Source organism: Clavelina lepadiformis, chromosome 2 (assembly GCF_947623445.1).
Source record: "Clavelina lepadiformis chromosome 2, kaClaLepa1.1, whole genome shotgun sequence".
NCBI lineage: Eukaryota > Metazoa > Chordata > Ascidiacea > Aplousobranchia > Clavelinidae > Clavelina > Clavelina lepadiformis.
In genome coordinates, this window is record NC_135241.1 from 21,984,951 (window position 1) to 21,997,692 (window position 12,742).

The following is a 12,742-nucleotide window of genomic DNA, read 5'->3' on the forward strand; positions in this document are numbered from 1 at the left end:
TTAGAATAGATTAAGATTGATAAAGTGCCTCGCAATTCCCCGTTAATTGATAGATAATGTCAAACAGCGTCGCAACTTCACTCGGAAAGCAATTCTGAAAAGGAATGATTTGTTATGAACTGTCTAATTAAGCATGACTCTTAGACTATTTCACTCGTCAGTATACTGTAGTGTAGAGTACGACATGAAAACCATTTTAACCTATTAACTCTCCTCCATCGCTGTTGGTTCTGGACATGGCAAGCCGCAAATTCTTGCAAGACTTTATTTGGACCAAATCAAAAACAGTTAACTGATCTGTTTATTCGGTATTCAGTCAGATCGTTCCACATGATCCCAAGTCCTAGTATCTTATTGCAACATACTGTAAACCTATATGCACATTAGGGATACGATCAGTTCTTTTGTCACAAGTCCTTGTGGTGGTCAGTTTTGGCTTACGAATGGTTCGTAATACCACTCACGATATCATACAAGCATCTAATGCCAACGGCGACTAGGGTTGGACTGTCCTTGAATTTGCTACCAAAAGCAGCATGTTTGAACATCTTGAACATATTTCTTTTGAAATAAAAACATTTTACGTATTAATTATGTTTTTTGTTATTACAAATGAACAGGAAGTATGAAGCTTGCCAACAGCAGCGGTTGTCGGCTGCATGACTGGAGGTTGAGTGTGAGTCAAAAATAAATTGTGACACAACAGCATCAAGCAGGCTAGATTTTAACGCTATTAATTCGAAACCAAAAAAATCTAACCCGCGGCCAAATTTACGCAATTCGCGCAATTTCTGCACATTTTTTTCCCCAAAAAATTCTCTGCGCAAAATCTAAATTTTCCAATTAGGGATTGGTACAGGTAGCCAATTAAATGAAGACTAAAATATGATATTCCGTAAAATATTTGACCCTTGTGGAAAATACTAGATTATTCCTTATTTTACATTAATTATTATTAGCTTAGTCTATACTGTATTATTCCTCAAATTGTCTGTGCCTGTCTTGGCTAAGAATTCAGGCCAAGATGGAATTATTCCTTTCAGCCCATACGAATGGCTAATCCGTGCATTCCTTTTTCCCTTTCCTATGGGATAATCCTTGACGAAGTGGGTGAAGAAATAGTAGACGGTTGTAGTAGAAGTACAAGTGCACAACCACAGGATGCCTTTGTATACAGTACTAGACTCCAGCTTCTCAATTGATTACCTCATTTAGTTGTGCACATGTATATTAAATCCGAGTAGCGTAGGTTATAGAGTTTAAACTTTGTGGTTGTTGGTCAGGCTCAAAGCGTAGCTTAGGCTAGTACTGTCTCTAAACCCTACTGGAAAGTTTGCCAGATAAATGTAATGTCAAAATTGTATCATTTCTTCACCTGCTGTACAATGCCGTTTTAGAAAAAATCTCGGGTGTGGTCTTGCCATACTCTGCAGAAGGCCAATGGACAATTTTTCCTGCAGCAATTCAGATTTCAATTGTTTAGAGAAGCATTTGTGTGATTTAGTTTTTTTTTAACTTACACTAGGCCTATTCGGTGATTTATTTTAAAAGTTGGCACCTCTAAATATTAGGGTTTGGGGCAAAACTAAGTTCTCTTGTGATGATCTGGTATTGTAATAAAGAATATATGGCAATGCTGTGTCCCGAAAATTGGAGCAGAAGCCAACTTTCTTTACTGAAAAAATCATCTGGCTTATCATACAGACTTTTCAGGCAGCCAGGAGAGTTTCTAAATACTAGCTGGTAGCATACTTGCAGAAAAGGAAACCAAGCAAACCCGTGTGTGTTTTGTGGAGTAGAACTCTTAAACTTAGGCATGATATGTCAATCGTTGAATATGCTAAAAGTAATTTTCCTTAATTACTTCTCATTCTGTCGTTTTTATTTGTATTGAAAGGCACCATAAGTTAGAAAACATAGTTTGTTATATATATTGTGGTTTTGTGAACATATAGCCTATATACACTTTACTTGCTGATCAAAAGTTGGAGTTTTTGTGTTGAAACACAGCTAGTATGGATGGTGATAGTGGAATTAATGCCATTGGACAAGATGATGTATTCGTGGCAGAGAAAATAAGTAAAAAACGCTTTAATAAGGTAAGGTACCTTGTAACAAAGAGTTGTTTTGATCAATAGCAATTATTATATAATGATAGTTTACTGTTTAGGGAAGGGATGAATTTTTTGTAAAATGGAAGGGTTGGTCACGAAGGTGAGTTTTTTAGAGTAAATATATGAACATACATAACTTCCAGATTTATATGTGGAGCCTATAGATAATTTTTTTCTAGATACAGCACATGGGAACCAAGGGAAAATATATTGGACGACAGCTTAATACAGATGTTTGAACTCGAGTAAGTATTCTATTTGTTTATTATTTTAATTTTTAAACCCTTCCAGATAAGTCCAACTTAGTAATAACTCGCCTACTTCATCAGTAATTACATTCCAGGGTTTCTCAAAATCAATAGAATCTGCTCGTTGAATCCATGGGTACTCCTTCCAGCAACCCATTGTATTTATCTAAGAATGAAAATGTTGCAAATAGAAAAAAATATGCCTAGTAAAAATTCAAACCACTTTTAAAAGTCTATTTGTCATTAATATTACCAAACAATTTTTATTTGTAGAAACGGTTGCAAACATTTTCATCATGTTTTCCATTTCAAAATGATTTTGACTGTAAGCAAACAATAACCTTCTCTAATTCCATTTATATATGTGACCATTTGTTAATCTTTGGTTTGTCTGCCGTTTGCTCAACCCAGATAGAATTTGCCTGTTTCTATGTCATTTAAAATTTTACTTCGAAATTGCTTTTTTCCTTGATGCAAGACACATGAATTAAACTATATTGGTTTATTTGCAATTCTAGTCGTACTTTTGGCAGTTTCAGCTTTTAGGCCACTTCTAATATCTGCTTATTGCAACCCAACTAAGCTGCAAGAAAGGTGAATTTATTGAGAAAATTTTGCTGGATAAATTCTATCAGAGAATCAGAAACTAGCACCATAGCAATCGGTTGACGTTTTTATGATTACAGAATATTAAATATTTCTCTGACTGAGTAAAGTATTTCTATTTAAACTCTCAGAGATTTGATTTCTGCTCAAGCCCTTCTGTGTACATTTTCTAACAAATGCTTTTTCTGTATGTTGGAATTTTTTTTGGGGCCTATCTAAATTAGGCTCAACGTGTTTAAAACATATAGTCACTGAGTTGAAAATCGGCGACTTTCCACTGAAATTGACTTGATTATTTCATAATATGCATTTACTTCAACTGTGAAATGAGCACATTAGTGAAGTGATTACTGTTCAAAGAAAAAATTTTTGCTGGTAGAATGTCGAGGAGCCGCAGTTTAGCTTATTGTTGATTTACAGCACATTGCTGTAGTGTAGAATTGTAGTAAAAATGCATCTAACTCTTTTTATTATAAAGGGAACTAGAAACAGTAGCCAATGGCGGACAAAAAAAGCGTGGTCGGAAGCCAAAACGATTAAAAATACACGTGAGATTCCTTACAAATTTGAATGCATAAACTTTGGAATTGTTATTTACATATATGTAAATACAATAGCAGAGTTCTATTTTTGCTCATTTAAGATTATGTTTAGATGCATATGCTCATGAATCTACTCAGTGTTATGAATGACCAAAATTTTACAGCTATCGCAGCAGCTTGGTGAAAAGGAATTATCCAACACACCAAGCGACGTTGACATATCACCACTGAACCTGGATCGCAAAATACACAACACCTCGTCACACAGGGCGTCAGATGGGGAAACATCGCAAATCACTCAACTATCTGTCATTTCTAAGAAAATTACTCCATCTACATCAAGAAGGAACCATAGAGTGGTGTATAGCAGTGATGATGAAACAGACGATAGTGCAGTCTGTGAGTCACAAAACTTGAGGCAAAAGACAAAAAAGAGCAATTGTGACAAACAGGACGATGAAGTTCATCATTCAGCTGCTGACAAGCACATTGGACACAAACCTAAGAATTTTTCCTTGTCAAGAAATAAGTTTAAATCACGTGCATACAAACATAGCAGGTTCAGCAAGCCTGGTAAAGGTAAACTGCCTTATCTGGTGCCGAAAACCAATGCTATTCGAACACTTCGAAGGCCGGGTCGTCCACGCAAAATACCTCTTTCAACTGAAATTATCAACCATGAATGTGCGCAAGTAAATTCTGAAACACAACCGGAAATAAACACCAGAACATACGACCCCAACTGGAGTAAAAATGAAATTGTTATAACTGATATCAACGCTAATTCTACTGTCGTAACATTCACTGAATGTCAAACAAAAGAATGCATTTTTACTTAAAATTTCTTGGTTTGATAACTCAAACACTAATTTGCAGCATGTTACTTTTACCAGTATCTTCAAAAGGCTATGCTAGGCCATATCTGTACTGTGGGTTAAATGTATCGTGCAGTACATTTTATCGATCTATTCTACGTGCAGCTAGATGAAATAGCAATTGCTGTAAACTTTTAAACTACTTTTTAAGTAATTGTGCTAGCTTATTGTTGTAATTTCACCTTCAAAATTTGAATAACAGTTGGTCAAACGCAGTACCTACGCAATTCGTCCACTTCTTAAATATCCCCATAGGCCAAAGTTGTCATGAAAGTAGTATTTGCAACAATAAGAGTCTGCATAAAAACTGCTAAATGGCATTTTTAATTACTAACCGATTTTATAAATGTTTCTAAAATTCATTGAAATGTTGATTGTAGGCGTAAAAGGTGTAAGGAATGTTGATGTAACATTCCACATTCAATAAATGTAAAATTTCTATACCTCTGTTCAACTGACTGGTAAGACCTTGAATCACCACCATCTTTTTGGAGGTTTATGTATACATTTATGCGATAGTCTACCTATTATCTAGTTATGTTTGTTTTTGGTAAGCTAAATGCAGTAAGTTCACACACACACAGTTTTCATATCACTTTATTAGTTGGTCTTCACCACAATCTTAAAAATATCAAAAACTCAATAAATATGGAGGAATTATTTCTGCGAAAAGAATTTTCCCAAAAAATCTGTCGGTTGCCTAATAGCAGTTTCATGTTGAAACAACTCTTTCATGTGGCATTCCTGTTTCCATTTCAGGAGTGTTTCTTGCAAATCCATTTCTCCCTGTCAGATATGAAGAAAGTGAATACAGAACCCACAACAGCAAAAAAATTAATAAACACAGATACAACTTCAGTTATCAAGTCGTCAAACCTTAATAACAAGCATATCTATTGCGCGAACGTCTCTGATATGGGAATTCTTGAGAAATTCTTCTCGAATTCTATTTTGAAGTCTCTCTTTGGTGTAGGGCAATTTAAACGTTGTGACTGCAAACATCAAAAAATATTAAAGAATAGAAATTTTTCAGCGTGAAAAATTGCTAGTTAATGTAGATGCATAGGTTAGATAGATCTTAGGTCAAAAACTGTCAACTGATTTTATCAAACATAACGTACTAATTTTTGGTACTGCTCGATACCACTGCTTGTAAAGTGTTAATACTCTTCTTCGAGCTTCTGTTGGATTTGCTGACATGATAGGTTTAATAGGAACATTTTTCAATGACCCAACACTGCGACCTACTAATGAAGACATATCCTTGCCAGGTGCCAAGTGTAGCCCAACTTATATTAACTAGTACGACTTTATCTTACTGTTAAATCTTCATAACAACAGTATCATAACCATAGTCCTGAAATGTAAATTATATATATATTATATTATGTCATAGGATTTATCAGTTGTTGCATAACTAAACTATATTTATACGTACACTCTACTTCATTATTGTCGAACATTTCAACCATTTATTTTTTCTTTGTATTAATCGTGGGGAGTGAAAACATAATGCTAACTATTGTTTCAGCACAACAAGGACTTAATGCTCATGCACAATTAGAAGAAGATGATCTTAAGCTTCCTGCAAGAATTGGAAATGTACAACATGTTACTTGCAATGATACTATGTTAATAAAAAATTAGCATGACAATATGTACATCAATATCATTGCATACAAATTTTTGGCTACATTGTCCTTAGTGGAAACTGTGACACCTGCATGAACGAGATTTATCAACATACATGACAAATTTTTTATCTTTATGCCAAATTATACAAAACAAAGAAAAGTTTGTTGTTCGAGCGCCAATTGAATCGAGGCTTCAGTACACGCCAAAATTTGCATCTTTGCACATATCTCTTCTTGATGGAAATGGCCATACTTTCCAGGTGGGCTTAATATTTTAGAGAAAGGGGAATTCAGAATCTTTTTAGGCCTTTCTGATCTTGCCGTTTTTAGCTCTCTCAAATGCCATTTTTTTAGCCTAATTAATTTGTTAGTATCAGCCTTTTCTGCCCTCATATTGTTTTTAAAAAATACTGTTTTTAATTTTCTTTTCAGAAAATAATTGGTAAATACCGTTAGCAAATTTAGCGATCTTCTGTGTATTACAGCTATGGAAGCATGTATTTGAGACCCATTTATCCAAGTTAGGATCATCCATAAGCTAGTTTCACAATCTTTTTCCTTTCCCTGAGAAATTTTCTGCATAACTAAACAGTATAGGCCACGGTTTCGCTTTGGATCTGTTCCAAAATGTGTGAAAATGGTTGCGGATTAAACTCAAATGATTGTCAGCCGATTTATTAACCCAGCCAACCTTCCAATGTGGTAAACTAAATATGGTCGTATGGCATTTTTCAATAAAATATTGAGCATATACCGGTACAGCCCGCAGATAGGCCTAGACAAAATTTAACAAATAATGTTATTTGGACAACGAATCTGCCTAGTTTGTTTACTATAATATGCTGTGAATGTAAAAAAGTTCCACATATACATTGATGAAACCTGCGCGTGAAACACTTTCCAAACCAAACACGGCGGCTCAGGGCGGCTGATCCTAGTCGCCTTGGCCTACCTCGGCTAGCATAAAGGCTATGCTATACTGCAATACTGTTACTATACCACATATGGTACCAATATTAGGCCACTGGTTCGTAAACAATCATCAACCTACAATGATTAAGACTACTGTAATTGCAGTTAACCCTTACGGCTGTACAGCACAGGTTTAGCCTGATGTCATGACAGGATTCGGATGCCGTATTTATACTTCACTTGGATCACTTTGCCCTTGATTAGAGATTTTTTTCACTACTACTATGCTTGTGCAACCGCTGGGAGTAGCAAGGTACAACTATACACTGAAAAGTGCAACTAGGTCCATGAGCAGCTATGCGCAGATATGTGAGTGCGGTGTTGCCTTCCAACTGACCCCAGCAATCCCTATTTTTGCGATCATGGGCATGGTCCAAGAACATTCATCATCACTATTCAAAATTCTTTGTTGTATTTTATTTTTATTTGTAGGCTACCATACATGCATTTAAGATTATTCCACTATGGATTCTAAGATTATTTGATAATAAATATCACCTTTACAAAAGCATACTACATTAAAAGCACTGTGCAATGAAAACCAAAAACAAAGTTACAAACAAGTACCAAGTACAAAACGCAACTCTCGATGATTCGCTACACAACTTGTTTTCACACCAGTATTTCCTGGGACATACGGTGCAAGACGTCCCTCTTCTGTATGGTTGTCTACTGTTTACGTTTCCTCCTGGCCCGTAATGACAAATGACAAGCTGTCCGACTGGCCATGTTTCGTCGCCGACAACAATGTTAGCGCATGTTGAGACGCCACAACCGACAGCGTAGTTATCGTCCCAAACTAGTTCAGTGTAATGTCCGCAAATATCAGTGCATTCGTTTGTTGCAAAGGTGTAGTTGAATTTTTCATAATCCCAGTGCCGAACTGCTGCTTTTATAACCTCTCTCGGTGTACCTTCTGGCGTCTTTGCATAGATATTTTCGCCTAATCTTTTAAATATGCTGGTAGTCATGCCGTGACTATGGGCATAGATGCATTCACGAGAATAGGTTTCGGCAGTTTTACTCAGTTCTTCGTCCCAATATAACTTTAACATGTTATTGGAAGTCGGGCTGACAATGCTTCTGGCTTCGTTTTGCAGATCGAGCGCATATTTCTTATCATCTTCAGTTAATACTGTGCGTTTTATTACTTTTGGCTCGAGACCCGCTTTTTCCCCTGCCTGTTCAATTTCATTTACTACAGCAAATGCAAAGTTAAGCAATGCCAAAATCACAAGCAACCGAGCAGCTAGCTTTTTCATTTTGTGACGTCCTCACTCTGTAAGCATAAAAATACTGATAAAAAAGCAATAACATTTATATAGGTCCAGAGGTGGGTAGTCGGTACTTTTAAAGTACCTTCGGTAACGGTACCGGTACTTGCCAAAAATTGTACCGACGGTTCCGGTATTCGGTACTATTTTCAAAAAGTAGTACGGTACTTTGTCGGTACTCGGTACCGGTAGTTTTTGTGTAAAAGATGCTGCTGCAAATGCAATGTTTGTCGCTATTATGCTCCCGGTAAAGATTGTTCCAGCTCAAAACATATGTAAGTTAATGTTAATCGCTTGCAATTTTACTTGACATTTCTAGATTAAAAAAGATCAACAGATGCTAAAAGTAGTATTAAGAATTAACTAACATGTATTTTTCAAAATATACTTTCTAAAATTTTAAAATAATTTCGTGAAAAGTACCGAGTAACGCAACCGACTGATATTTCTTGAAAAAAGTAATTCGGACGGTAACTGTATCGGTACTGAAAAAGTACCGAGGTACAGTAATTCGGTACTACAGTACCGTGGTACTGCCCATCTATGCATAGGTCTAATATCTAGCAATCGCATCATGTTGCTGGCGTTAAATCTAACCTGATCTTCTGTGCTGAGCCTCAATACTCAGCCTGATGACCTTTTCTAGCTAATTATTGCTGAAGCACTTGCTTGTTCTTATCACATTCGTCAACGATGTATCGAAATGTTATGTTTTAGTTGAAGTACTCTTTAATGAACTTGAAGTGCCATTCGGCTTTTAGAACCTCAGTAAAATCAAGGTTCGGTTATTAGATCAAATTAATCAAATGAAACAAAAATCGATTTTATTTAAATGCGGGTTAAAAGTTACAGGGAAAAACTTTGTCTTAATACGTCTACACGTTTGCAATCAACTTTAATAAGTTAGCTGAAAAAATTTCCGATTACGCTTTTATTCAAACAGGTAGCGACACATTCTGTCTTGTTTTGAATTTCACACCCAACGAAGGTAAGTCTTAAAGAGAGTGGCATATAGATATCCCAAACGTTTTCCGGCAATTGCATTCGCACGGACCCGAATAATCGCCATCGCGGCACATCGTTACTATAACTACTACATACTTACATGGTCTTCCTTCCGATGTAAGCGGCAGCTATTTTGTCGTTTTTTGCTGTTCATATTCAGCGGTGGCTCATAACAAGGGTGGTTTGTATTATTTTTGATCTAAATTTAACAAATAGCCTTGAAATATTATGCAGACAAAGCTTACTCTGAATTTTCTTACAATTGTTTGCAACGAATTGCAAGGCTTCATTTCGGTGAACGACTAATTTTGTCAAAGCTTTATCTTCTACAATAATAATTTTTAGTGCCACTTTTTCTGAGGGTTGTTTATATTTATTTTTTGGTCCTTTTTATGAAATATATTTATTCGAATAAATACGATAATCACTACACTCTTACAGTATAGAGACTGGCGTGGCCGCGCCATTTTTACAACAAAACAATGTTATATAAGATCAAACGCGTCAATGTTTTACGACGACACACGCCAGTGCCACGTTGTAACAACTGCGTCTGAATATGTCCGATTTTACATTAAACAGTCAACCATAGATAACAACGGATAAGTTACCAAATGGATAGTACCAGTATTGCGCGAATTCCCTTACGCGACACATTAGTGTGACCACACACGCCAGAGTTGCAAAGGTATTTGGCGCTTTGTGGCAACTGTGTTTAATGTGTCCAATTCTTTATTAAATTATTAATCACTGACAACACCGACGTAAAAGTTACAAATGAATGATACTTCAGCATTATGCAAATTACCTTACGAAACATAGTTCTGAAATCTGCCACGCCAGATTAGAGGCGCATAAGAGTCTGGCACGTTGTGGCAACTGGGTTTGAGTGTTTTCAATTTTTATTGAATAATTTAATTAGTTACTGAAACACCAAAAAGCTACCAATACTTTAGCATTGCACCATTTACTTTTTGAGACGTTGTTTTGAAACCGCGTAACTCACAACAAAAGCGCGTAAAGTTTTGACGTGTTATGGCAATTGCGTTTGAATACTTTTAGATTATTAAATAAAAAATTGCTGATAAAACCGAAAAAGTTACCAAATGAACAATACTTTAGCATTGCGCCAATTTCCTTACGGCGAGTCACAGTGGTGTGACGTCACGCACCATTTGTTAAATGACGTCATGCGTCTTAAACTTCAAATTCAACTCACATGCAGGGGCCATAGGCACGTAAGTATGTGGCGCGTGGTCATAGTTGCGTCTTAAACACGGTCATGCGAAGAACACATAAGCTATAAGAACTAGTCGAAACCACGCGTGATGAATTTTACGTCATAAAGAAACAGACACGCGTGAGCCTCCTGTAGTCGTTAGTATTCTATGTCGGTATTGTCCATCACCGTCGATGTCCATCACATCGTCATTACCGTTATTTTCTAGCACACCGTTTTATTTTATTTTCGTAATTTTTCGGTCACAATCATAATTTCAAACATGTTTTGTTCCTTCGCTTCAGACTTATACGTCAGCTCACTCTGTTTTTCTACGTTGCGGAAAGATGTGTCATCCTCTTTACGTATGTATTGAAGTATCATAGCTTGCTCTGTCACCCATCTAGTTGTTACAACCTGACCAAAAGTTTAAATCAAAACGCTGCTCTAGTACTGGAGATAAAGCTTCGTTTTAAAGTAGGTTTCTTTCAAGTTACGTTGGTAGCTCTCTAGTACATTTTTACTTCATTGAAAACAAAGACGAAATGCCAATTAGGGTTGGCGGCATTGTATTCTTAGTTCTTCTTTGTAAGGCAGCAGTGTATGAAGCAATCGGCAGTGAAGAAAAAAATCTAGTCAGGACAAAGCGGACCGTCTTGCAGGCCGACCAACTCAACAATGCCGATAAAGAGTTAGTGGTTAGTACACATAACCAGTTTCGTGGTATGGTTGATCCCAAAGCCACCAGCATGAAGGGGATGATCTGGGACGAGGAATTGGCTGCGCTGGCGGTTCAGCATTCAAGACGATGCCGTACGGAGCATAACGACGATAGAAGGTCTTTGAAATTTGAGTCTGTTGGCGAAAATATATACATCCAGTCAAACTTGGAAGATGTGAGTTTAGTGCTTAGCAAAGCCATCACGTCGTGGGATGAGGAAAAATCCGACTATTCCTATTACAGTAACAGATGCAGCCCTGGCAGGGTGTGTGGTCATTATACGCAAGTTGTTTGGGAAGAGTCTTACGCCGTTGGTTGTGGCGTGACCTCTTGCGCCAACATTCAAGTACACGCGAATGTGTGGCCAACCGGTCAGCTGGTCGTGTGCAATTACGGCCCAGCCGGCAACTTCAACGGCATTCGTCCTTACAATAGCGGCCCGGAGTCATGTACAAACTGCCCTGTAGGTTATAGATGTGAAAACAATTTATGCTTTGAAGGTAGCACTAGTAGTACTGGTATGAACAACAACCAGCAAGGTAACAATGGTGGCAGTTCCGGAAATGGCACTGATAATAATCAAAGTAATTCTGGTAGCGAGAAACCGGGGTCTGACAATAGTGTGACGCACAACCAGCCTACTCTGTCTTTAATGTTGGTTTCTTTGGGAGCATTTGCTGTGGCTAATGACTTTGTAACTAATCTAAAAGTATGACTCTTTTCTTTCTTTTAATTTGTTGTTTGCTCTTTCATAGAATTAAGCAGCAAATTGTGAAAACGATGCAGTCATGTATGCAGTCTGGTATACAGACTCGCTTTGTAGTTTCTTAGAAAAACATAAAGCCGTATTATTATTTATTATCTTGTATTGCCTTGTATTATTATACGTATTTTAAGGTAAAATTTAAAATTGTGTGTGATGAACATTTTCTTTTATTCGTTTTTAAAATGGAATTTGTTGAAATTTGTATTAGATTGATAGCGACTAATTCAAGCGTTTTTTTTACCTTTACTTGAACAAAACATAAACTTTGCTGTGCATGAGCTTACAGTGATTTGAACAGAAAATATAATGCTCTGTATTTCCCAGATTTTTGTGTCCACTTTATTCAATAAAACGAAAAAATTGAGCGCTTTTGCATTTGTTTTTTTTTTGGGCAAGTATAAGTTAAGTTAATCGAGAGCGGAATCGTCTTCCACAGCTTGAAATCGGGGAGGGATTTTAGACGATAAACTCGAAAAGCAAAAACTGATCATCGGCACTTCCTCAATTACACTCGACGGGTGCACAAAAAGACTCTTCGTTGTTCGACTCAACAAATATAAGAAGCTAGTTCAACTCTTATGCAGAAGATGCAAATCTGCTTTTTTATGCAAAGAAGAAGTCTAATCACATTCTATTTCATAAGCTACATTCATTTAAGAGATGTAGGCTTCAACATGCTATACGATCTATTCGTCGTCGGTGTCGTATTTTCTGTCTGTTTTTCATTTTCTGCTATAAGTACTGTTACAACAAACAACACTATACA

General features: G+C 36.6%; 4 protein-coding genes across 4 annotated transcripts; 2 read left to right on the top strand and 2 right to left on the bottom strand.

Annotated features, from left to right (window-relative positions):
- Positions 1-1,865: 1,865 nt before the first annotated feature.
- Positions 1,866-4,828, top strand: LOC143446878 (uncharacterized). Its single transcript, XM_076946730.1, has 5 exons — positions 1,866-2,099; positions 2,171-2,214; positions 2,294-2,359; positions 3,447-3,516; positions 3,675-4,828. Exons 1-5 carry the CDS (start codon positions 2,016-2,018, stop codon positions 4,347-4,349), a joined length of 939 nt encoding a protein of 312 aa, XP_076802845.1. The 5' UTR covers positions 1,866-2,015; the 3' UTR covers positions 4,350-4,828.
- Positions 4,829-4,966: 138 nt separating this feature from the next.
- On the bottom strand, positions 4,967-5,765 carry LOC143445980 (NADH dehydrogenase [ubiquinone] 1 alpha subcomplex subunit 6-like). Its single transcript, XM_076945406.1, has 3 exons — positions 5,507-5,765; positions 5,262-5,377; positions 4,967-5,171 (listed from the first exon to the last, which is right to left on the bottom strand). The coding sequence occupies exons 1-3, from the start codon at positions 5,643-5,645 to the stop codon at positions 5,043-5,045; spliced, it is 384 nt and encodes a 127-aa protein (XP_076801521.1). The 5' UTR covers positions 5,646-5,765; the 3' UTR covers positions 4,967-5,042.
- A 1,645-nt stretch (positions 5,766-7,410) lies between these two features.
- Positions 7,411-8,263, bottom strand: LOC143446320 (peptidase inhibitor 16-like). The gene has a single exon (XM_076945912.1). The coding sequence runs from the start codon at positions 8,251-8,253 to the stop codon at positions 7,510-7,512; it is 744 nt and encodes a 247-aa protein (XP_076802027.1). The 5' UTR covers positions 8,254-8,263; the 3' UTR covers positions 7,411-7,509.
- Positions 8,264-10,895: 2,632 nt separating this feature from the next.
- On the top strand, positions 10,896-12,345 carry LOC143447305 (GLIPR1-like protein 1). Its single transcript, XM_076947343.1, has one exon. It carries the CDS (start codon positions 11,035-11,037, stop codon positions 11,923-11,925), a length of 891 nt encoding a protein of 296 aa, XP_076803458.1. The 5' UTR covers positions 10,896-11,034; the 3' UTR covers positions 11,926-12,345.
- Positions 12,346-12,742: the final 397 nt, after the last annotated feature.